Source organism: Haemorhous mexicanus, chromosome 3 (genome assembly GCF_027477595.1).
Source record: "Haemorhous mexicanus isolate bHaeMex1 chromosome 3, bHaeMex1.pri, whole genome shotgun sequence".
Taxonomy (NCBI): Eukaryota; Metazoa; Chordata; class Aves; order Passeriformes; family Fringillidae; genus Haemorhous; species Haemorhous mexicanus.
Genome location: NC_082343.1, coordinates 76,027,101 through 76,050,850, shown reverse-complemented (window position 1 = coordinate 76,050,850; position 23,750 = coordinate 76,027,101). Strand labels below are relative to the sequence as shown.

At 35.1% G+C, this 23,750-nt stretch overlaps 1 protein-coding gene across 5 annotated transcripts in view; it reads right to left on the bottom strand.

Annotated features, from left to right (window-relative positions):
• The window catches only part of ASCC3 (activating signal cointegrator 1 complex subunit 3), a 251,354-nt gene that overhangs the window by 87,138 nt on the left and 140,466 nt on the right, over positions 1-23,750 (bottom strand). For all 5 annotated transcript variants that reach the window (XM_059842392.1, XM_059842389.1, XM_059842391.1 and 2 more), the window contains 4 exons: positions 11,845-12,036; positions 11,295-11,519; positions 4,889-5,008; positions 731-895 (listed from right to left, as the gene is read on the bottom strand). In XM_059842392.1, the coding sequence (XP_059698375.1) occupies positions 731-895; positions 4,889-5,008; positions 11,295-11,519; positions 11,845-12,036 (702 nt within the window). The remainder of the gene's footprint in view (positions 1-730; positions 896-4,888; positions 5,009-11,294; positions 11,520-11,844; positions 12,037-23,750) is intronic.

Sequence of the window (23,750 nt, the reverse complement as noted above, 5' to 3'; positions counted from 1 at the left end):
AAATCAAGTTATTGGAAGATGAGGGTGATGCAATTTAAACAGGAACAAATTCCATCATGACTTTTTGTCAGTTTCAGAAAAACAATCCCTCCCAGTGCCTTGGCCACTCCAACATCAAGAGACACGCAACGTGGCCACTTAAGAAAAAAAGTCTAGGACATATCTGAATAAATATGTGGGACTAATTTTATACAGTGACAGTATACAGTTAAAAATTATTAATGCTGGGTCTTTAGCTTTTATTCAAGAAAAATACTTACTTGCTAAGACAGAAAATGTTTTAAGATGAATGTGTACATCAGATCCAGTTTCCAATACTATAAAATTTTGTACATGTTTACAACACAATCTGATTACAGCCCCAAAGTTGTTCAAGGTTGTCAACATGATAGGACTTTCTCCCAGAGAAGACACTACGGTTCAATGTGCTATCACGTACCAATGGTTGCACATACCATGAATATCAAAATGTTTCTGATAATTTTTCTACAAGAAGTCAAAAAGACTATAGAAATTTCAAATCTCACTTCACACTGAGTCTAAATTTTCAGTATTGCTTGATATTTAGTCTTATTCTTTTTCCTATTTCCTCTCCCCCCATTTCAGCAAATATGATTTAAAAATACAATGAACAAATCAGCTACATATTCTGTAATATCTTACAACTATTTTAGGCATATGTTAAAAGAAGAAGGGAAAAAACCTCCAGAAACAGGACATCATCTTTTACCTCTATAGTATTGTATTTAATATAGTAGTGGCTGGCAGTCCTGCCTAAATCTGTTGAAGAAAAAAAGCCAGTCCGTTCTTCAAAGCGAATCATACGGGCTTTGTCCAGTTTTCTGCCAACTTCAATCACCAATTGTTCTCTGTGCTTTTCTAGACCTGGATCCATCTAGACACAAAACACACACACTTATTTGCATTAAAAAGTATTAAATATATAATTTTCTTGAGGTAATCTAGTCACGCAAAGTCAAAAATCTGATAAAATGAAGGTACAGTTATTAAGTCATAATTTTCTTGTGATCTCACTAATAACAATTATATTGACATTACTGATCAAAACCTGTATGTATAGGGCAAAATAAACAGAATAAAATTTCTTTTACAATTATTTGGGACCATCATTACAATGGAGACCAATAACATTTACGAAACAGTAAAATGATTATAAAACAAATTTACAGTGAAAATTTGGAAAGATGTTTTAATGATAACATATTCTTCATTAAATTATCATTAATTTATTACTTAAAAAAAACATGTCATCTTATGGCAACTTCTGTTTATAAAAATGGCTGAAGATATACCTTCCTGTGTAGCTGACATGAGGCTGGCCTTAATTACATAGATAACAGATTAAGCTTCAAATTGCATGGCTTAAATGTTTCCTAGCAAAAAAAACTTTAACACCCCCCAAAGCCTTTGGTATGTTAATTAGGATATTCTAATTAGTGAGTTACAGATGTACAGTAACATTCATGTTAAAAGTGCACCAAGGAGCTTCCTGTGCCCAACATCACTTCTATTCATATCAAAGTTCAGGAACTTGGACATTTTGTCCTACTAATAATGCACATTATCTCATTAGTACATAAAAGGCTGGGCAAAACTCCCATCTGAGTAGGACTGCTGTATAATTGTGTGTTTCCACATCAGGCACATGGGATACCCACACTGACAGGGATGAGTGAAAAGGGATTCATAGTTATGTTAACCTTCTGCTATATGTGCACCTGAGATATGGCTCTAATTGGACAAGCAATAATTAGTTTTTAGGACTGAAACATTGTTCTGGTCCACAGGCAGTATTCTTATTTCAGGGCTCGTGTATAGTTCAGATTTCCTACTGAATAAGTCATACCAGCCCTGAGATACATGGCCGAGACAGCAAAAAGGAACAGGCTTTAAGAATTGTTGTGCCTTGGTTTGCTCTGGTTTTCCCTGGGCCAGGATTCAGTTTCACCTTTGTGCAGAAGTACATCATCCCACGTTTGGTGAAGCTGCAGACAAATGTAGCCATCTCCACAGAGCAGCTGGAGACTAGTTCCTAATGTTCCATGTTTGCCAGTTACCCTGAAGCTGTTTCTCCTTAGTTATGGCTTGCCTTAGCTTCAAGTCAAAAGCTAAGATAGCAAAGGTCTAGACTTCTTTTCTCAATAGTAAGCCATGCATCGAGGTCAGATTTCAGATCAGAGTTGGTCAAAAAAATGTGATCTAGATGCCAGATGTTCAACATTTCTTACAACTATTGTGGGGGAAAAAATTTTAAAAAAATCAAAATAACTCCCTACTCCTTTGGCAGCTCAAAGTACCTGCCAATCTTTTGACTTCCAAAAAAGCTGAAGCTGCAACAGCACGCTAACATTTTTTACAAGTTTTAACTTTAAAGGAAAGGTCACAAACTTGAAAAAGCTGTGAAACAATATTTGAGTTCAGAGAATCCATGGTTAGCAACCTTCTTGTTGAACTTGCATAATTAGAAATCCTCAGAATAAAGGATCCAGTCTAGAACAGCTTTAAGCCATTCTCTTTAAAATGAGCCTCGGCATGTCCACAGTAAGAAACTGAACAGGTCTGGAATATGCATATGGAAATTTAAGAGTGCATGATAAAATACATTACTATTCATAATAAAATACATTATTATCCACACTGTTTTCCTCTAACTTACTAAGAGAAATATTGGGCACAAGCTACTCTAATTTTTATATCTAAACATAAGTTTTATGTTGATAAAAAGCTCTGCTTAACTGTGGGAACACCAAAGAATGGAACCAAAAAGTGAGAAAATAGACAAAGAAGTTTTTTTAATTCAGGCACCTTTTCATAGGAACCCTCAGAAGTATGAGAAAATGCCTGTAATTATTCATACTACTGGCTTCACTAATACAACATTTGCATTTGCTCCACTTTTGTCTTCCACTCTTTGCTTTCTCTTGCTGCTCATCATGAATTTTGGCCATTTTCATGAATCAGTAAGAGACATTATTGGCATTTCTGGCAAACAACTTGAAAAATCTCAAATCAAAGCAGTGGACCTGCAGTAGCCTGCTCCTGGGTGTAGCCCAGAAAGATCCTGGAGACAACATGTGGGGTTCCAAAGATGTGCACCCTGTTGTGTGGGTGCCCTGAAGTAAATTACTGGATGTGGTGAGCACCAGTGGAAAGGGAATGGGGAATGAGTTTGCATGACCTCAGTCTCCACAAACAGCTAGAAATGTGATCCACGAGGGATATAGGGATTCTGAATGGGTAACACTGACTGTCAGTGGAAAGAGACAGAAATTGGCATACTGCAACATTACTAAGATACACTAAGAATAAAATTATGAAAATTGGATACCTATACCCAGAATGGTCTAACAGACCCAAGCTTTGCTTATACCTGCACTAGAGCATTCATATACTCTCTATCACACATAAGCTTTGATGTTTAAAACTGGTTTATCTAGGAAACAAGAGGATTTGCATTGGTTTTGCTCCTACATGAATGGGTAACATTTCACACTGATATAATTTGTTACTGCCTTAACTCAAAAATATGAATGTCTAATATTAGCACATCAAATCCAAAGGAGCAGAAAGGTTAGTGGAACAATCCTCACTTTCTCAGCAGCTGAACAGAAACACTAGAGCAGGGGGAAGGGGAGAAACTCCTGATCATTATTTTTAAAAATTTTAAAAGATATTTCTGTTACTGATTTTTTTACCACTTATTATCACCACGGTTACATTTCTTTTAATCTAGAATTTAATAGTGAAACAAAACCCAGAATTTATCTTAGTGAGACAAACACATTCTTCTCACTAGCAAATCAGTTTTTGATTCTCATTTATCTATTACTTTGTGGTCTGTGTATATTAACATATACAGTCTTAATTAACAGTCTGTGTACTGTTATAATAACATACGGTAATGCACTATGTGGCTTTTTATAGAAAAGAAATTTGAGATGACCAGAGGTCTAAAGGTGACTGCAGAAGCTTCCTTAAGCAACAGCACACCTATTCCTACTGCAGTTTCCACTATCAGAGACAAAAAAAATCAAACTGTCTGCTGACATATATCTCTACATGTCACCATGACCTAACAAACTGCTGCTCACAATGCCAAAATAAATTACGAAGTCACAAAATGGATCCTTGACATGAAATAAACTGCAGTTACCATACACTTGTGAGTTTGCCCTGCATTAGGCTCAATTAACTGTGTCTAACCATGTTAACATTAAATGCTTATAAACAGCTGTACAAAGAAAAAGGTAATAATATTTAGATAACCTGTAAACTATTATTCTTCCTAAAAATTACAGATAATGGAAAAAACTTGGAAAACCCCCTTATGTAAATGTGCTCTGATTTGTATCAGAGCATGGAGTGATTTTAAATACACAAAAAAATTTCCAAACAAATGAATAAAAAAATCTTATAATTAATAAATCATATGAAAGAAAATAACACCCAATGAAAAATTATTTTATAGTTTATAAATTATTATACTAGGAAACATTCTAAAAAAAAAAAGCTGACAGGATGAGCAGGAATCAAGCAACTCAAAAATGCTGTCTTTCATCATTTCTATCTAGTCTACAAAACTGAAACACTGAAAACAGCCTAAGTTACAGTAACTGTGTGATAAGAATGAATGGTGTCCTTTGGAGCATAACTTGACCAGTTAAAATGTATTTTTATGTGAACAGAAGGGGCCTCATAATTCAGTGTTAAAAACACTCTGCTACAGAAAATATCTTCCTTTTTCTAAGCACTTTAAAAGAATTGCTGATGTCAGGTTAAGTAGAAATAGCAAATATTTATCCTCACATCAGGGAAGGATTAGAGACTCAGAACAGGTTACAGATTTTTTTTAAAATGCATTTTATACCTGATAAGCTTTGTGACTGATGCCATATACTAATGGATTTGCTCTCATCCGTACATAAAGATAAGTGTAACTTATCCACTTTACGGCCTCTTCCACATTAGTTACCGTGCCAAGAGCAATCTGGAAATAGGAGAAGAGACAAAATTAAGTATATATGTTACAGCTGTACATAAGTGCTTGCCTGAAAACACATGGAATTCAGAGTATTAGCACGAGATTAAAGAAAGTGTTGGGATAATTCCAATTTACATAATTTTGAAACAATCCTAAAACAATAACTTGACCAATTTGTGCAACTTTATCTTGTGAACATGTAATAACATGGGTTGTTTTAACACACAGTGACAATAAATGATCTTTCCTACACCACTTAAAATTTTTACAAGTATAAGATGTTATTGAGTAAGTTTGTTATAAAAATAAAAAGACAAACAAACCAAAATTATTCTGTAATGGATATGGTCACGGCAATTTAAAGAAGAGTACTTGAAAAGAAAAGAATCTACATTTAAAAGATTAATTTCATCATGCCAATGTGAAAGCCCGATCAGGTCCTAAACAAAATGATACCAAGAATCTTTAGGTTTTTCCTTCCTCATACTTGGCAATCCCTTTATACAGAGCTTTATAAATAGTTTTCTCCTTTCGTAGCTGCAAGTCAAACATACAGATATCTGCTATATTTTTGTTATATCAAAATATAACAAAATTGAACAGATAATATGCATATATATATACATTTATATACATATATAAACATGTTTATTTATATTTCAAGGCTAAATCAGGTACATTTTTTGTACTGATTTTTTTTCCCCTGAAAATTCAATACTTTTATCACCAAATTTTTGACCACACACATATTTTTACTTGATAACTTCAGCTCTATTTTACCAGAAGAATTTAATATTTCCTGCATGTCCCATGAACAAACCTTTTTTGGTTGCTGCCAGTTGTTAAAACAAGCAAAAGTCCCTCTTACAAAAGTTTTGTGATCCGTTACTGCATTTTTAAAACTGTTTTTGTTTTATTGGTGTTCGGATTTCATATAAATCTTCCATGTGACTCGGCAGAAATAATAATTTTAAAAAGCCTATAGAACTGAGTACATATGCATGTTCAGACTGAAGTATCAAGACCTTAATAACAATTCTGACATTCTTTTTCATATAACATAAGTATCTGGTAAAAAATAACAATGAAAGGCATATCTGCCTTGAGTAAACTTGAATCCAGTAAAACCTTGTTAATATCAATGTCTAATAGCATGGAGTAACCCCAGGCTTTGCTTAACACACTTTTCAAGTGGTATTTTGTTGTTCAAAAGCATAAGGAGGTTGGGGGCAGTCCCACAGTATTGCTTTTCAAGGCAATAGCTACATAATGCACTGAAGTAGCTACAAAAGCATTCAGTTCTTCACGGACTGCTTCAGGGATAACATAGAATACAGCCCACAGGTCACTGTTATTTGATTTGAACACAGGTTACTTGGAGCATTGGGATATTTGGTTTCTTTACATGACTCAAATATCTTTCAGTGCAGAACTTGAAATATCTTAAAAACATAGTCCACTAGTAGCATTTTCAAGAACCACTTTCACAATCATGAAAACATAATATTCTTGTTACTGAGGACCATGAAGTCTGACAAAAAAATAAAACAGAACATGCCTCACTTTTTCAAACATCTGATTCTATTGCTATTCTATTCTATTCTGATTAATCATTTTAATAAGTTTGAGGAAAAAAGCAATTGTGAAATACAGTTGAGTTTCAGATATGGCACTGAAATCTAATACAGTGCTTTCCTTCTTCCCACAAATTCAACAATATGCAGTCAAAAAAACACAGAGTAATTTCTAAATATTTGCTGCCATCTAGTGTTCAAGTCAAGTTCTTAGGGACTGAAAATTTATCCTACTTTAAACAGTATGAATGATCCAAGTTTCCAGCATTTCCTCAACGGTGTATTAGACATTTAGTTACAGATGGAATAATTGATGACTAGAAATATTTACTGTCTTGACATTGTATTGACCAATTGCACCAGTTGTCATAAAACGATTTTGATTTTTCACAGCTCAAATGCAAATAATGGTTTCATCATCGCAGAATGCAATTTTGAGTACTGCATTTATCCAACTCACTGAGTAAATTTATATTACAGCAGTAAGCAGCATCACACAATTTTAAATAATTTTTCAGTGACGTTGCCATCATTGAGCAATGTGCTTAGCAGCATTTATTATTTTCTTTTTGCTTCCTTTTTTTTTTACAAATGCTATACCACAAACTTTATCAAGTTGAATGATATTTCAGGGGAGGTGGTTTTGATTTGCAAAAAAGTGTAAACAGATATAAATAGCACGGCTTTTGGGGGGTAGCTCTTGAAAAATGAGGTTTTTTTCTCTAATATTTCTGATGATTAGAAAATGGCACAAAAGTATTACTAAAATATACATATTGAACTTATTATATAGCATAATACATTCTTTTTTACATACATGTGCCTTTTTTACAAATATACTGTCTGTTATTGTTGTATAATTGAGTCAGATTACATCAAGAAAAATTTTTTATATATATATATATATATATATATATATATATATATATATATATATATATATATATAAAAATTATTGGTAAGGTAAGAGAGCAAGGAACCTTTCTTACAACTGAATAAGCAATTTTCTGTTTCCTTTGGAAACCAGTGGATTTTAAATTACTATTTCAGCCCCATAGGACTATGGTCTTAGTCCTGTGAAGCTTTTGAAGTAATTAATGCTAGTAGAATTGTCCCAAGTCAGACAGAATCTCCTGTGTTTTGCCCCATAACCAGATCTGCCATTCAGTCACCCAGCTTGTGTCTGAACTTCTTTTTTAAGAAGGACTCTGAAGGAATTTTTCATCTCTTCTGAGAACCCCTTCTTTCAAGGCAAAAGATTAAGAGGCTCGTCCAGATTTAAAAAGCCACCACGTTCTACATTCCTGTCTTCAGAGGAAAATCGCAAGCACATGCAAGTGAAGGCACACACCCTGGGGAAGGTATACCCACTGTCCAGCACTGCAAATCATTTCCTAAGCTCTCTGGGGAAAGGAGTCATCCCAGCAAACAAGCTGGAGTCCAGCTGTGGTTGTCAGGGAGGGCTCTTTCAGGTGGAAACCATTAGGGAAGGAATGGTGACCTGCATCGTACGAGCTATTGATGATAGTTCCCAGATAAGTTAAAGTTTATGGTCTAATTAAACCACATCCCCTGCATCTTATCTTTCTTCCTGTATTTCCAGAAAAGACAGCCACAGGTATTTTCTGTTTGCCAGCTGGTCAACTGCCCCAGGACTTGCTCCTCTCAACTAAGTACCTTAACTAGCTGTTTTATTCCTTTTTGCATCCTATTATGCCCATTGGCAAAATCTCAGCAAAAAAAGGAAAAGGGCATCTCCATGCCTTCGTTGATCATCACTTATCATTTACAATATTCTGCTAATTTTCAGGAGAAAAAAACCGCCCAAAACCAAACCAAAACTCAGATCTGTAGGAGAGAATTAACAGTGGACTGACATGCTGCTATACACATTCAAAGTCTTAATTTTATATCCAACAAAGTTGGATATATTTCAGGTTTTCCCACTCTGTAGTTCTCCTAAGAACAAAAGCACTGAAGCATCAAGATCAGCTGTCTGTGAGGTTAGGTAACAAGTGCTGAAGGGCAAAATGCAGCAATGAGGAAGAAGAACCATATACATTTCTCCCAAATTCTTTAACTATTGCATCTCAAGGTCTTTAGTCTTGGCTTTGCACTTGGTATCTTTAAATGGATTTTTATTCCATTTGTGGACAGTTTTTAAAGTACTTTTCTGTTTAGAAACAGCTCTCTGTAGAGAGGTCCACTGTTTAACCATCCAGTTGACATCATTTTGTTTTCTAAACCTGCCCCTGGCTCACTGCAGCCAAAACATCCTGGTTCTTGTCCCAGAAGAGATGCAAACTTTTGCCATATTACTTCATTTATTACTTCACAAAACTCTGTCACATGATCTTGATTTGCTTTTGCTCTCTCCTGAAGTATACATAAAAATTGGTGGATTCCTTTCACTGAAACTGATTTATTTCTTTGCCCATCCTCTCTGAAAATTTCCTGCTTCTAGAGAATTATTTTTTATATGGGGATTAGAAATACTGCATTTTTTTTGCACTATTGCCCAAATTTTCTCTCCTGCACCATGTAAGTCTAGGTATAAAATTCAAGGCCCTGGATTACCCTTAGCAATTGTGTGGCTAGGATTATATGCTGTGCTACCATAAATATCTGAATCATTCTTAACATCTGCCTATTTCTGCCAAGAGACCTGGTCTAGATAAAAGCAATTTCATATTCTTGTGGAAACATGAAGTCTTCCCATACTTCCAACTGCTGCCTTCATTTTATCAGCTCTTCTTTCAGCTATTGGTGTGTCCAAAAAAAAATTAAGAATTTAAACAATTCAGCAGTGCTTCTGGCCTTTAATTTGCTTCTCTTTACAACTAGAGAATAAGCATTTGTATTTCCTGAACTACATGTAATGAAAGCAGATTCTGCTCCTACAATATGTTGTTTTATTATCCATCAGTGCAGATTTCCTGCTGCCAGCAACAGGCTCTCTTATGGAGAAGCTGTCAGTGGTCATCAACATACTTGTCCTGATTTCTGTACCAACTCAGTGAAAACCCATATATTTTGTATCAATAACAGTGCTTTGTTGCTACCAAAGGGCAGAAGATGACTAAAATTCAATGTACTTCCTAAGACTACATCCTTAATCATATGACAGCATATATTTTAAAGCATGTTGTTTTTTTCCTGAATGGTGCAGCATATTGGAATAGTCATCTCCAGATAAACTTAACAATTTCTTCTAAACCATCTATATCTTCCTCAGAGAATTCCACTATCTTGATCAAATCAGCATACACAGAAGTTTAGACTGACTCAAATGATAAGGAAATGATAAAGTTACTTTCCAAAAATCGCTGACACAGTAGCTCCTTGTCATTGCTCATAGTATTGGTTACCTGAAATCCGGCAGGTACTATTTTTTCCTGCATGTTATGACAGGAAGATAAGTAATGTCACATATGTTGCTTTCACACCTTTGCTATACTATTGTGCTTCATTGCATTTTCTACTAACAATCATTTATCACTGTAATTAACAAAATCCTGATTGCATCTTCAGCTTCTGTAACTGTATCACTTAATGGAATATGGGGTAATTTTAAAGCCATGGGTACACTGTTCTTTTCAGATTACTATCATTACACAAAATCAGAAAAAAAGACTAACTTCCTAATATTTTATAAAATGCAGCAAACTCCTCTGCTGTGCAGGAAAGCCTACCCAACCCTTGTTTCACTGTCTGCTTCCTGTTTCTCAAAAAAAAAGAACAAAGCTCTTCTATGAAATATGGTTGGATTTTTTCCTAGTGAAAAGGCACACAGTATCCCAAAACCCAGATCACTCTCTCCTGACTTATTGTGGTGCTGAACAATAACCACAAATATTCCTGACTTACACAACCAACTTTAGGAAGTAAATTTTTTACTGCTAATGTGTAAGCTGCTACTATGCAATTTTAAATAACTGAATATCCATCCAGTTCCACTTAGAGAATATTGAGAGGTGTCTATTTCGAGGATCATTAAGTATTGCCAAAAGGAAATGGCTGAGAGCAATATATCTGCCCAATGCAAGTATGCCTTCCATTTATTTTTTCTCTTTTTTTTTTGTGTGTGGTAGAAGGAGAGATGGGAAAATTGAAAAAGTGATGAAAAGATAAAATAAGCAAATATGTAAGAATTTTGCAAATAAAATAACAAGCATCTTTAAAAGGCTATTCTTAATAGACCAAATAAACATCACATCTTTCAAAATGATAAGCAGTTGTATGTCACTGGACATATCAGTTTAGCTGAAATGCTTGACTTCAACTGAAGAAATGTCTAGTGCCTTTGAAAAAAAAAAAAAGTTAAAGCCAAGTCCATTATTTTTCCTACGCTGCAGTCAAATATGTGAATTTGGTTACATAAAGAGAGGCTTTAATTTTTTTGTGGATTTTACTTCCCAGTTATGCAGAACATCTACTAAATTCTAAAAAATCACTTCTGATTAGGTAAACGCTGCATAGCTACAGTTTCATCTTAATGGTATTTTGACCCTCCATTCTCCTTTCAACACCTACTATATTTTGTAAAAGACCCCCCCTTTTCACATATGTAGCAGTTCACTTAAACATACACACCTACACACTAACAGTAATAAAATACGTCCAATGAAAATTTTATTAGGTGTGAGAATATTGCATTTTTATTTCATATAATGTCCATCCTAAAGTTTGCTAGTTTCTCTAAACAAATCAAAGGTTACCTCTGCATTTAAGTTGTCTGCAAGGCTTTCAAGAAACTGGCTTTCAATTGGGTTCTGCTGTGTCAGAAGAGTCAGGTAATGACTGAGTTTATCATGAGTTGTAATAATGATGCCTTCTCCGAATTTGTCAAACTGAGGCCGTCCAGCTCGACCAAATATCTGCATGACATCTAAAATTCCAAGGTCAACAAAGGAGCCTCTTTTTGCAGCATATATTTGTGTTCCCTGGTTGAGGAAAAGTTAATAAAAATTAACATAAATACACATGAATATAATCCTGATGAGCTGAATACTGAAATTAGGCAAATACAGTATGATTTCAGAAGTGTACTTTAACTAATCCTTTCATAATCTTTGATATATTTAAATCTTTACTATACAAACTAGACTCCCACTGGAGAGAATCAGTTTAATGAGATATAAATAACATTTCAAGTCAATCAGATATTTCCCCTCCAGGTCCAAAACTCACAAGAGATCTTTCTATCTATACTTCTTCACAGGTTTCTTTTAAGACAGATAACCCCTTGCAGAGTATGGAAGCCCTTACCTTAATAACAACAGCATGAGCAGGCAGATTGACACCCCAAGCAAGTGTAGCTGTACAAACCAAGACTTTGATATGTCCATTGGAAAACAAGTTCTCAACCAAACTTCTGTCTTGCCGCAGCATTCCGGCGTGATGAATACTAAATCCATCTGGAAACAGCTCACGTAACTGCTTATTTCTGGATCTCTGTACCTAGAGTGGACAAGAGTAACAATTAAATTCACTTCTAATTACAGCACAAGAAGTATTGTATGAAAAAAATACAGGACAAATTTGGACATTATTATGAGTAACAAGAAAGAAACTATTTCTACTAAGATTGGACCTTCCACCAAGGCCAGTTTGTGATGATTTTCCATAAATTAGAATTTCTATACTTGTTTTCTGAAGAATACCCTTCATTCTATAAAAGACTGCAGGAAGTTTAATCTTTGTACAGAAAGGTAGTTTCACTTAAATGGAGATTCAAGGTAACCAACAGTGAGTACATGGCAACTGAGAATTCTCTTATCATTTTTCCTTAAAATAAACTCTTTCAGACTGTGGAGGCAGCTTGGGCAGGCTTGAGGCACCAGGCCACACACTATACTCACCATGAAGGAGGGGACATCCTTCCCCACCACCAGCCATTGCAAGGATGCAGCACAGTCTGAATCAATAAATTCATAGTACAGAATCAAACTGTTCATCTACCCCTCATTTTCCCTTTCCCATAGGCAGGAGGCTGGGATCTCAGCCTGCAAAACCTCCAGCCTCCTGGTATGAGCTCTGTGAGCATTATTTCTGGGTGCTGGCTTTATCATGCTTCATCTGCACTGAACACTGACTCTAAGTTATGAAAAAATAATATACTTCCCTAATTTGCCACAAACACTTCTGATTTTCTGCCTGTCTCTTCTACATTCCTGCCTGCTGCACTGCCTTCCAAAATCAAATGCTGCTAAATATGATACCAAAAGGGCTGTGGTAATGACAATTCTAATCTTTTTCTAAACCAGATTTCTTTGTCCATGGAGAATCCCTACTTTTCCAAACCACACGAAGGTTAAGTAGTATTTAATTCTCACAGTATTTTCAGCTGTTCGTATTATAGTGAATTAATTCTAGATAAAATTAGATTTTTATTGTTTTTATTGTTGATGTTGTATTCTCTTCTCATTTACCATTTCCTGACACACAGCCACCGAAAAGTTGATTTATGGGATACAGAGTGGGTAAAGCCAAGCAAAACATGGTTCGCAGTACTGGCAAACTGCCAAACATGAACAATAAATCTCTGCAAACACAGAAATAAATAGGGAGATGGGAATGCAATTATAAAAGGAGGACATGAAAAGAAAAATATTGTAGGAAAAACACATTTCTCAGTTTCTCAATTATCCAGCTTTTCAATATCTGATCTTTCCCGCTTTAGCAGTAATTATTTACCATTCGTTTAAAGGAAATCAAATTCAGCTTTTAAACTACACATGACTTTTTGGCAAATTTAATTAACTGCTGTAGTGCCTAAAAATGAATAAATAATAAATTGATAAAGTTGCCCTGCAGTTCATGAAGCTTATTCTTCATGAGCTAACAAATAGAACCAAATATTTCATAAAGAGCACAGATGCACCAAGGTTTGCCTTTATTGATTACCAACAAAAAAATTCACAGAAGGTTGTGGAAAATTCACTTCAACTGCATACCTAACTGTGACACAGAAATTTGGATTGCTCTTGATTATATCTGGAACTTGGTGTAAGCATTTAACTACAAATTAGCTCTTTTCTTAAATAAGTGATTAAACAGCCATCAAAAAATTCACTTTTTTAGAAGAACTTTCTGTGTTGGTCACATGCCTATTTTATATGCAATAAAGTATCTACTTTTACAAAACCCACAATTATTCAATATAAAAAACATTACACTTTAAATACTATAATCTTAGCTAAGAAGCAGAATCTTTCTCATAATTTGAAAACCTCATACCTTTGTAATTTGATTGCTTATGTTGTTTAATGTATGGAAAGACAGGGCAACATACAAATGGAAAGCTAAGAACAGTAGAATTGTGTACTACATAGAAAAGAAAACTGTTTATAGTTTTAGGAGGTACAATTTCATCAATTTAAAAGAAAGAAACTTGTGAATACAGTAAAAAGAAAGAGGAAGGAGAAAGGTTTGTGACAGAAAACGTATAAAGATATGGCGATGCTAGTCTGGCTATAATTCAATACTGACAAGCTTAAGCTTAGTCCAAACTGCTCGAAAATACATAGGTACACTTACATGCTGCATTTAGAAAGAATAAAAACCTAGTTCTAAAATCTACCATACATTCTAAAACATCTTTGAAATATTTAATATGTACAGGTTCATTTATTGAATCTGTGAAGTGCTAGACTTCCAGTCTACACAGCTAACAGGTTTAGAAAGACATGATTTTTTTTTTTTTTCCCAAGACAGAAGATGATGAACTTTTTTAAATGAAAAATATCACAGCTTACTTTTGACATAGGAAAAAACCAAATGCTAAGGAAATAAAATTGTTAGCTATTCTGGATGATTCTATTAACTGCACAGAACTGGAAATTATTTTCTTCCCAAAAATTTGTGTTCACTTTAGATTACACAGATACAAGGCAAATTAGTTCAAGAACAATGCTATAATCCAATTTTATAAAATTCACTTGAGAAAATAAAATAAAAAAACTGATTCCCATATCTCAGTGATGCCTTGAAAGATTGCTCACACAATGTATCATTTTAGCATATTTGCTTTTGAACAAACCTTTTAAACTCTTGTGAAAATGAAGTGCATGGCTCTTGTATTTAATCTGGATTTTAATGGTGACAGAGACAACAAAACCAAGAACTACTACACAAAGGAAGTGAAACTATAAAAAGTTATATTGCTTCCACCTTGTTCTATTACAGAATAAAACGAAGAGGTTTTACTTAAAATGTATACAAAATGTTACTAAGTGCCTCAGGTGTATGGAGAAGGTGTTATTATGAGGTATAGCACTGGTCTCCTGATTAGAATTGATTTTCTTTCCCCTCCCTTATTGCTCAAGAGGGCTGTAGATTTATGACCTTTGCTTACATGTGTGTGTGCATCTAAAACAGTATGTGTGAAATAAATTCCCAGTTAAGCTTGCTGCCACCTATATTTCTCCTTTAAATGTCTTGAATTTCATGCAATTCTTGATTAAGATGCATGAAAAATGTGATTAGACAATTAGAGAAAAATATCCTGCTTAATTTTAATGAGAAATGATGCATACATAGCAGGAAAAAAGAAATACAACTTTTCTACTGAAGACTCGTGAAAGACAACACCCTTCCTTACCCTTTTCATGCATCTGGTATCACAAAGGAATCATTATTCATAACAACTATAAGGTGTACACTCTTTGAAATACTCATACAGTGAACCAAAGAATGAAATTTTTAGTAGGCCTATAGATGGCTTTCTCTCTTACTTTATATATAAAGAAGGTAAAAAAGAGCAATAAAGCTTGATTATGAGAAGCAGCTGCCAATAGATTGCTTCTTGATAAGTGAAATATGAATTTATGATTTGTTTTGTTTTTTTTTTTTTTTAAATCTCCAATTGTTACCCTCATCTAGGACAAACAAAGTAGATCATCACTACTTGCTATGATAATTTTTTTTCATTCTGTAGATTACTCGCTTTTCTTTTACGCATGTTCATTTTAAGATATTGCTTGAAATTCTGAATTCGGGTGGATTCTCCTCCTATATAATTTGGGTATTTTTTCCCACTAATAATGCAGCTTTTGACTCATGTATTTTCTTTCAACAGCAAAAATGGCACAGGCTATTCTAGCATTTTTCTCACGATCTCCTTACTACAGCAAACTTCATGCTCACGACCATATGAGTCAATCATTGTAATTTCCTTTCTGTGGAGTTCACTATAGGGCAGCACTTGCACTTCGTTCAGGATGCACCATTATATTTGTGCACTGGTTTGAGCAATCCTGAGCAATTTATTCCCGCCCTCCATTCTCTGCCCTGTCCTGACACCCTGCAAAGCAGCAGCTCCTAATTTTGAGGCCTCATTAGCCTCACTTGATGAGTGCTGGAGCTCAGATAGCACAGACATCAAAGACACCTCCACCAAACAAAGTAAGGAATCTTTTGCTACACCCTTCAATGAACAGCACTTATCATCAGTGCTATTACTGTGTGATGAATACAGGTCAAATATACCCAAGTAACTATTTTGTAACTTTGCTCAAGACATCAAAAAATGTAATTTGTAGGCTGACCTAAATTGTTTAAGTCCCATCGAGACAAAAGTCTCCTCTGCCTCATTCATATTACTAGAACTGCTGAATCTGCTCTGCTGGCTCATTTTAAAAATACTGTCTTTCAAAATTTATGAGATCAGGATAGCAGGGAAAAAGTGTCCATCTGCTCCAGAAGTCAAGGTCAGCTGACAGAAACAGAATGAAAAAATGGAAGTTGAAGAGTCCATCCATGGGCTTATTGCTTTTTCATAAATATAAAAGAACTAACTATGAGAGAAAGAAATGATCAAAGGATTGCATGATCATTCACCATTTTTGCTCTTCAGAATTTACTACATCCATGTTGAATACTAATTTATGTATATATGCAAAAGTTTTATTTTTTTATTTTCAACTTCTGTTTCAAAGGAGAGAGATCTTGGATGGTGTAAATAAAATCACTAGAGGTTTGTTTTTTTTAAAGTATGAGTTCAGAATATAGTAATTTTTTGTCATAGGGAAAAACATGAGACTCCTTTATATGCAGTGAGAGAAGTACATGAAACCTAGAGAAAATACTATGAAAGATAAGCAGTAACATTATCTGGAGTTTATGACAACAATTGTATGGAGAAATACAGGTTTGAGTCTAAAAGGAGAAAAAGGGCAAGTATTTGAGGTACAATGATTTTACTTGAGGACTGTCCTTTTATGAATTAGAACTGTTTTATGCATTATTCCACTTGTATTGTCTGCATAACAATTACCAGCAGCTTTTTCTGGGACAAGGATAAAGCAGTATTTTTTGGGGTAGCAGTAAGATTACTTGCCTTGCTCTTGCCTGGGAACAGAGGCATTAGCTTCACTGACTGCTCACCCTGCAACTGGGTCCTGTGAAGAACCCAAAAACTACTGAGAGCTCTCCTCACCAAGATGACACAAATGACCCAGCAGATAATTTCTGGAGGGATGCAGGCTGCCCAACATGCTATTCTACTTAAGGAGCACACATGCTCATTCTCTACACCTTCACTTTTTAAATGTATCTAACTATTCACTTTGTATAGTTATCCTGAAGTAGTACCTGTGTTCAACACTTATTCTTTTACTGGGATATAATTAGTTGGCATCTGGCAAGATATTATTTGAAGATGGCAATTCTAACAAACAAATGTGAATCAGTTTGAATCTCTCCTGGAAGAGTCAATAATGTAATTGTCTCCCTCTGGCAATTTAAGTTCACTGTATTAAAGTTAGAATTTTTTAAAGCTATGAGTTACTGTCTGATCAATTTACTGATAGCACCTCAGTTAATTCTGTAAAGTGATTTAAAAACACCTCTGAAGGAAAAGGAAAGGAGAGTAGTGGGACTGCTCCAATCAGAACAGTTCAAAAAGAAATCCTATAAATTATACTTTGATCTCACTTTTGGTTCACAAAGGAAGGAAGTGTAATGCAGAATTTCTGGCAGATTTTTTTCTATTGTCCTTCCTTACCACTGATCCTAACCTATTCACTGCATAAGGTTGTGTTTCATCCAGTTGGAACCTTAGGGAGTGATGACTACCAGTTAAAGAAGGGATTGGTATGGTGTCCAGAAATGTCTTGCTTTTTTCAGTGTTCTTTCTACAGTATACTGTTACATCATAGCAGCCCCATTTTTTTTTTCACTGGAAAAGTTTCATGGTTCATAGAGAATGGATTATTCTATGGGAAAAGGAGGAACAACCTTCAGATTTTAAAACTCGTGCAAAGCATTTAATGTAATCTTTGATTCCTCAGGTCTATAATCTATAATGCATTAGACAGAAGTGTTTACAGACCTCACTGATCAGAAAAGCAAAGGAAATGCAGTATAATGTTTAAAATGCTGCATTTTTGAGCCAGCCAGACGAGCCAAGAATGAAAGAAATGCGAATGCAAGTCTGACCATGCACAAATGATGGATTTTGGATGGACAAGTCACTGAGGATGTAGGCATAGTTTCCAATTACTTCACTAACTGCCTAAAAAACCACCTATAAAGCAAGAAAAGGAACTATTTGTAATAGACAATACACTACTTCAACCTGAGTCAGAATTTTATAACATGGACCAAAGTAACCTAATATTTTACTTCAAGCCAAACTGCAATGCCTGTCTTAAAAGTGAATAAATTACTGATTCTCAGATAAAAGGGTTTAAGAACTTAGATTGAAAAACAATTCCAGCAGTAGATTTAGACAGAAAGGAAATGTTCATTATAATCACCCAGTTTAAGCACTACCTCTCAGTGAAGATAAAAACATTTTTTATATATTTTACAACAATAAGCATATTTCTCTTGTTTATAGCAAGTAAAATAAAATTATATAGAGAAGTTTTTGTACTGCTTCAGTGTGCCGAAAATCTGGACTTCCTCAAATCTGTGACACCAATCTGTGACTAAATAATCTCAAATCTTATTAAGACAAGTGTCAAAACAGCTTAACAACAACATGAAAATGCACATCAATTAAGATTGAATTAATTATATAATATCACAATTTTAAATTGCATGCAACATAATTGTAGTCAAAATCTTTCTTTCTTTCTCATCAATTTAGAATTCAACCACTCTCATTCTGGGAACAGATGTATCAAATGTGTGAAATACAGCAAAGAATCTATTTGTCTCCAGCCTTTGAGACAGTAAGTCCTGTTGCCATATTTGCTAACCACTTGGAGCACACAGACGAAAAAAACATCAATCTTGGTCTGTTTTGCTGACAGTAGAAGTTTTCAGTATTGTGTTATAAAACTAGCTGGTGGGGAAGATACACAGCATGGAAAGAAATTGATAGAGAGAGAGTTTGAGGACATGCAAGGATGAATTTTTACTGGTTTCACTTTGAATACTGACAACCTCTGGAGACCTAGTTAAACCTTTTGCTGCTGTGCTTAACTGCGCAAAGATTTCAATATTTCTGCCTCAACAGGAAAGTGATACTGCATGGTGTTTATAAAAACATCTGTTATATTTGAGAACACAACTTTTACTTTGTAATACTCAAAATTGCCACTCTGCTGAGCCATGACAAGACTGAATGTGTTTTTAGCAAGAAACAAGGAAAACAGAAAGTCTTTTAAAGTTCTTTCCAATACTGCTGCACCTTACTAAATACATATCATAACTATTTTTACTGCAACTGCTCCTCAAAGGCTATACTGAGTGAGATATTATTAAACTTGCAAGAAAAATATTTTGTGAACATTAGGTGTATTTCTCATTCCGTAATTAAACCACAAATGTCCACTGAACTTCACAGCTATGCAAAGTGATAGACTGAGGATTCTCCTGAAGAATGGAATTTTTCTCACAATTCTTATAGGTAATGGGGAATGTGCAGTATGAATTAATAGTTTACATGGTTTTCAAATAGTTGTGGACTGACATCATTCCACATGACCATGAAAAGCTGAACCTTATCTTAAACCAGGAAAGTAATTTTTAGAGAGATGAACACTATTCAGTATTAAATGTCTTTTGATTAGGCATTGTGGCTTGTTTTCTCCACTCTTCTAATTTCTCTTCTACACAGCATGGAAGATAAGCATAACAATGCTACGAAGGCACAATAAAAAAATCTGGCAGTCAGTAAAATTCCTACACTCAAAAATTTCACAATTTTCCTACAGAAAATTCCTACATTAAAAAATGTCACAATTATGTTCGTCACTCATTAACTGACTTGAACTGTGTAACTTGAATTTTAACAAGAACAAACCAGAAACTGCAACATCAGACCATCTGCAGCACTGTAAACCCAAGTTTTTTTCACTGCTACCAGTGTAATATGAAAACCCACAAGAAAATTCATGATGTAACTAGCATCACTTAAAGGTTTTGGATTTTTTAAAATTGGTATATGGCTAATATTAAACAAGTGTCAGAACTAAAGACATTTTATTCCTTCTGTGCCTTTGCTATTACACTAGAATTTCAGGGATTCCTTAGTAACCTTTGTAGTTCAGGCTTGTTGAATGTTAAATCTCACAAGACAAGCAGTTTTCAGAGGTCTCTAAAGGATTTGAAGGATCACACATGTTTATGCACTTTCATACTGCAATGTTTATACAGTAACATCTGATTAATTATATCAAGTGGTAATTACTTACTTTATTTGATATAGTAGCAACAAACAAAAATATCTATTAAGAAACTAATAGACCTTTAAGGGGTGAGACCAGTAAAACCTGGTTTCCTATGAATTTTATATTCCTTGTGCCTCTGGCCCAATTCAAATGCTTGCTCCATCTGGTTTCCCTAACCTCATCTCTCCCAGAATTATTTCACTGCAGTACTGTTTCATAAACTTTCCCCCTGCACCCTCAGGACAAAAAAAAATGCATCTTAAAAATGGCATCTGTAAGGCTTATGCTGATTTTTAACACAGCCATCCAGTTGTTACTAACACCTTTGACAATGATGCTGTCTTTTTCACTAGTTTTATTCCAAATTACTTGCAGACTACTCTCAAATTCTGCAAATCCAGTGCACAACTGTGAAGGCTGTGGACTATTGAACATCATTCAAAATCAGTTTTAAAGGTAATGATGTCTTTATGCAAGTGAAAGGGTGCAAAAGCAGCACCTAATAAGTGACAGAACAAGAAGGTTTCTATTACTATGCTCTTATGGCCAGCAGACTTGGGAATTTGGAGTCAGTTTGTCAGCTAAATTGAGGCAGCTATTAGGCTTGCTGCCAGAGGAAACCAGCAGATGCAACAAATGAGCATTGTTCAGTCACCTCCAAACAGCTTAATTTTACCCCCAGATCCTGTTCAAATGTAGGGTATTTTCCCACAGACCTCTGCTAAGTTACAAGATCCCTTAAAGTTTCAAACTCGACTGAAAAAAACAAATCAGGTTTTTTTACTCTCCTCTCTTAAAAAAACCCTCCCCTCAAATTCAGTCATTATAGTACCAGCATTTTATGTTACCTACTAACATTTTATTTCATATTTCATGAAGCCTGCCAGATAATTGCTCTGTAAAGTTTAGAAACAACAGAGATGAACATATTTATGTATAATTAAATATGGCTTTGAAAGACTGTTTTCTACATCTACAGTTCTTTAAGCATTTACATAACCTAGCACGTATACCTCCCACCCAAGGCTGATATTTTGAGCAAAGGAATACTTAATTTTCTTGTTCAAGTAAGTTTTATAACATATTTACAGAGATTTGGGGAGAAAAAGAAATACTGCATTGATCTTAATTTATCCATCTGCCTTGGGGTTTATAAACAAGATTAGAAACCCTCTGCAAAACAGGAGCTTGCAATTGTTAAGCTATTGTAATTTATTTACTGTTATTTTAAAGCAGGATATACAGTTTCTTCATCAAGCTAACTTTAATTGTCTTACATAGCAGGTAAATCTCTGGGGAAATATAAGAAAATATCTCACATATCAAACACACCATGGAGACCAAATTATCTGGTGTGGGAAGAGGTAAGGAGATTGTTACTTTCTCACTTAACACAGTACATAGCAGCACAAAACAGGTGAGAGGAGAGCTGCTGCACTGATTGCTTGCACAGTCCCTCTCCAACCCTCATTAATTTCCATTTTTCACACTCTGTTTACTTATCTTGCATACATTAGTGCTAATGACTGTTCAAAAGTGTCAGATGCCACACTATGAGCTTCATTTTCTTTAATATTTTAATTATATTAACATTCTTCCGTAAAATTAGTAGTCATATCTGTTAAAATCATTACATCCTTCATGCTTTTAGTCTTCTTAAACGAGCTTTTCATTTCACAACTCTACCTTCTTTTAAGAGCAGCCTGTGAGAGACTGAAATGTGAAAGGTAAGAGATTCAAAGCAATTGGCCATTTGTGGGGCTGGCAGGGTGCTTTGCTCAGGCCAGATTTGCATCCCCCAGCCAGGGCAGGAGTGTTTTTGGATTTGTGGAGGTGAAACCTCTAATCCCCATAAGGCAAATAGTAAACAACGTCAACCCTTGCCTTTAGTAGTTTTGTGTACATATTTATTAGTACATTTATTAGCCCAAATAATTTATCACTTGAAGTTATAACATTTTAGAACAGAGTATCTTTTTATTGTTTTAAGTAGAAAAAAATAACTGAGACTGAAGTAAAAGCATATTAAAAAATAAAAAGTGATTTTCCTACTTTAAGACTGAAAGCTAATACTACTTACATAAAAGAGTTCTATAGATATCACTGAAAACACATTCAAAACATATCAGTAGCTTTCCTAGATAAAGACAACCACTTGATCTGTACAGAACTGAACCACACACCATGGTTCAGTGCCAAGGCAAATATGTTTGAAGCATTATGTAAAGCATGCATACTACAGGGTTATCACCAGGATATCAGTCCTCCATGCTTTCAAGATGGTAATACTGAATTATGAATTAAAATCAAAATAAAAAGAGTGAAGAATCTTTGACTCCTGCCCTCTGAACAAACTTTTAATTAGAATCAGTGTGACACATAGTTTTAAAACTTTTAGTTGCACTTGATTTTCTCCTTTTGCACTTTGAAAACTCACATAAAATATCCTATATTGTATATAAAATGAACGTAAACAACATAATGCATAAGTAATAATATAAAATACAGAGTCAGAGAGGATGAAGAAGACCTCCAAGATTATTGTCTAACCTTTGACCTAAAACGACCATGCCCACTAAACCATACTGTGAAGTGCCACATCCAATTATTTTTTCATTAATTCCAGGGATGGTAAGACCACCATTTCCCTGGGCAGCCTGTTCCAATGCTTGGCAACCTTTTTGGTGAAGAAATTTTTTTGCAACTTGTGGCCATTTTCCTTTGTCCTATCATTGGTTGTCTGGGAGAACAGGCCAACTTTCACCTAGCCACAATCTCCTTTCAGGCAGTTGTGGAGAGCAATAATGCCCTCCCAAGTCTCCATTTCTCCAGACTGAACACCCCCCGCTCCCTCAGCTGCTCCTCATTGGACCTGTGCTCCAGACCCTTCACCAGCTTTGTTGCCCTTCTCTGGACTCACTCCAGCACCTCAATGTCCTTCCTGGAATGAGGGGCCCAGAACTGAACGTGGGATCTGAGGTGTGGCCTCACCATGCCGAGTACAGGGGAACAATCCCTGCCCTGGTCCTGCTGGCCACACTATTGCTGATAAAGGCCAGGATGCCTTCTTGGCCCCCTGGGCACACTGCTGGCTCATATTCAAGCTGCAAAGCAAGGCTGGACATCATATCATCACTTATCTTTAGGAATTCATTTATGTATCTAAGAATATTTTACTTTGTGAATTCCAGTCTAAATATCAGAATATTATCAGACAGTCTTTCTGACAGTACATACAGAAATGGACTGATGATTTGTAATTCTTGGCATAGCCTTTTCATTCATGAGATCAACCTAGAACATACTCCCTACTCTATTTCTTCTTTGAGAAGGCATCATTTAAGATAAGAAGTTAGTCTGACCATACTTGTTTAATTTGCAGGCTGCTAGCATGGAAGCCTAGAGGGCTGGCTAATGCCGTCTGGTGCAGAGAAATCTCTAAGTAAAAGCTAAGCAACTGAGTGACCCTTTGAGACAGGCCACTTGACATCAGCTTGGTATGGCAGGGTTTAGTCTGAGATTAAAACTCTGCGGATGTCTACACAGAGATCT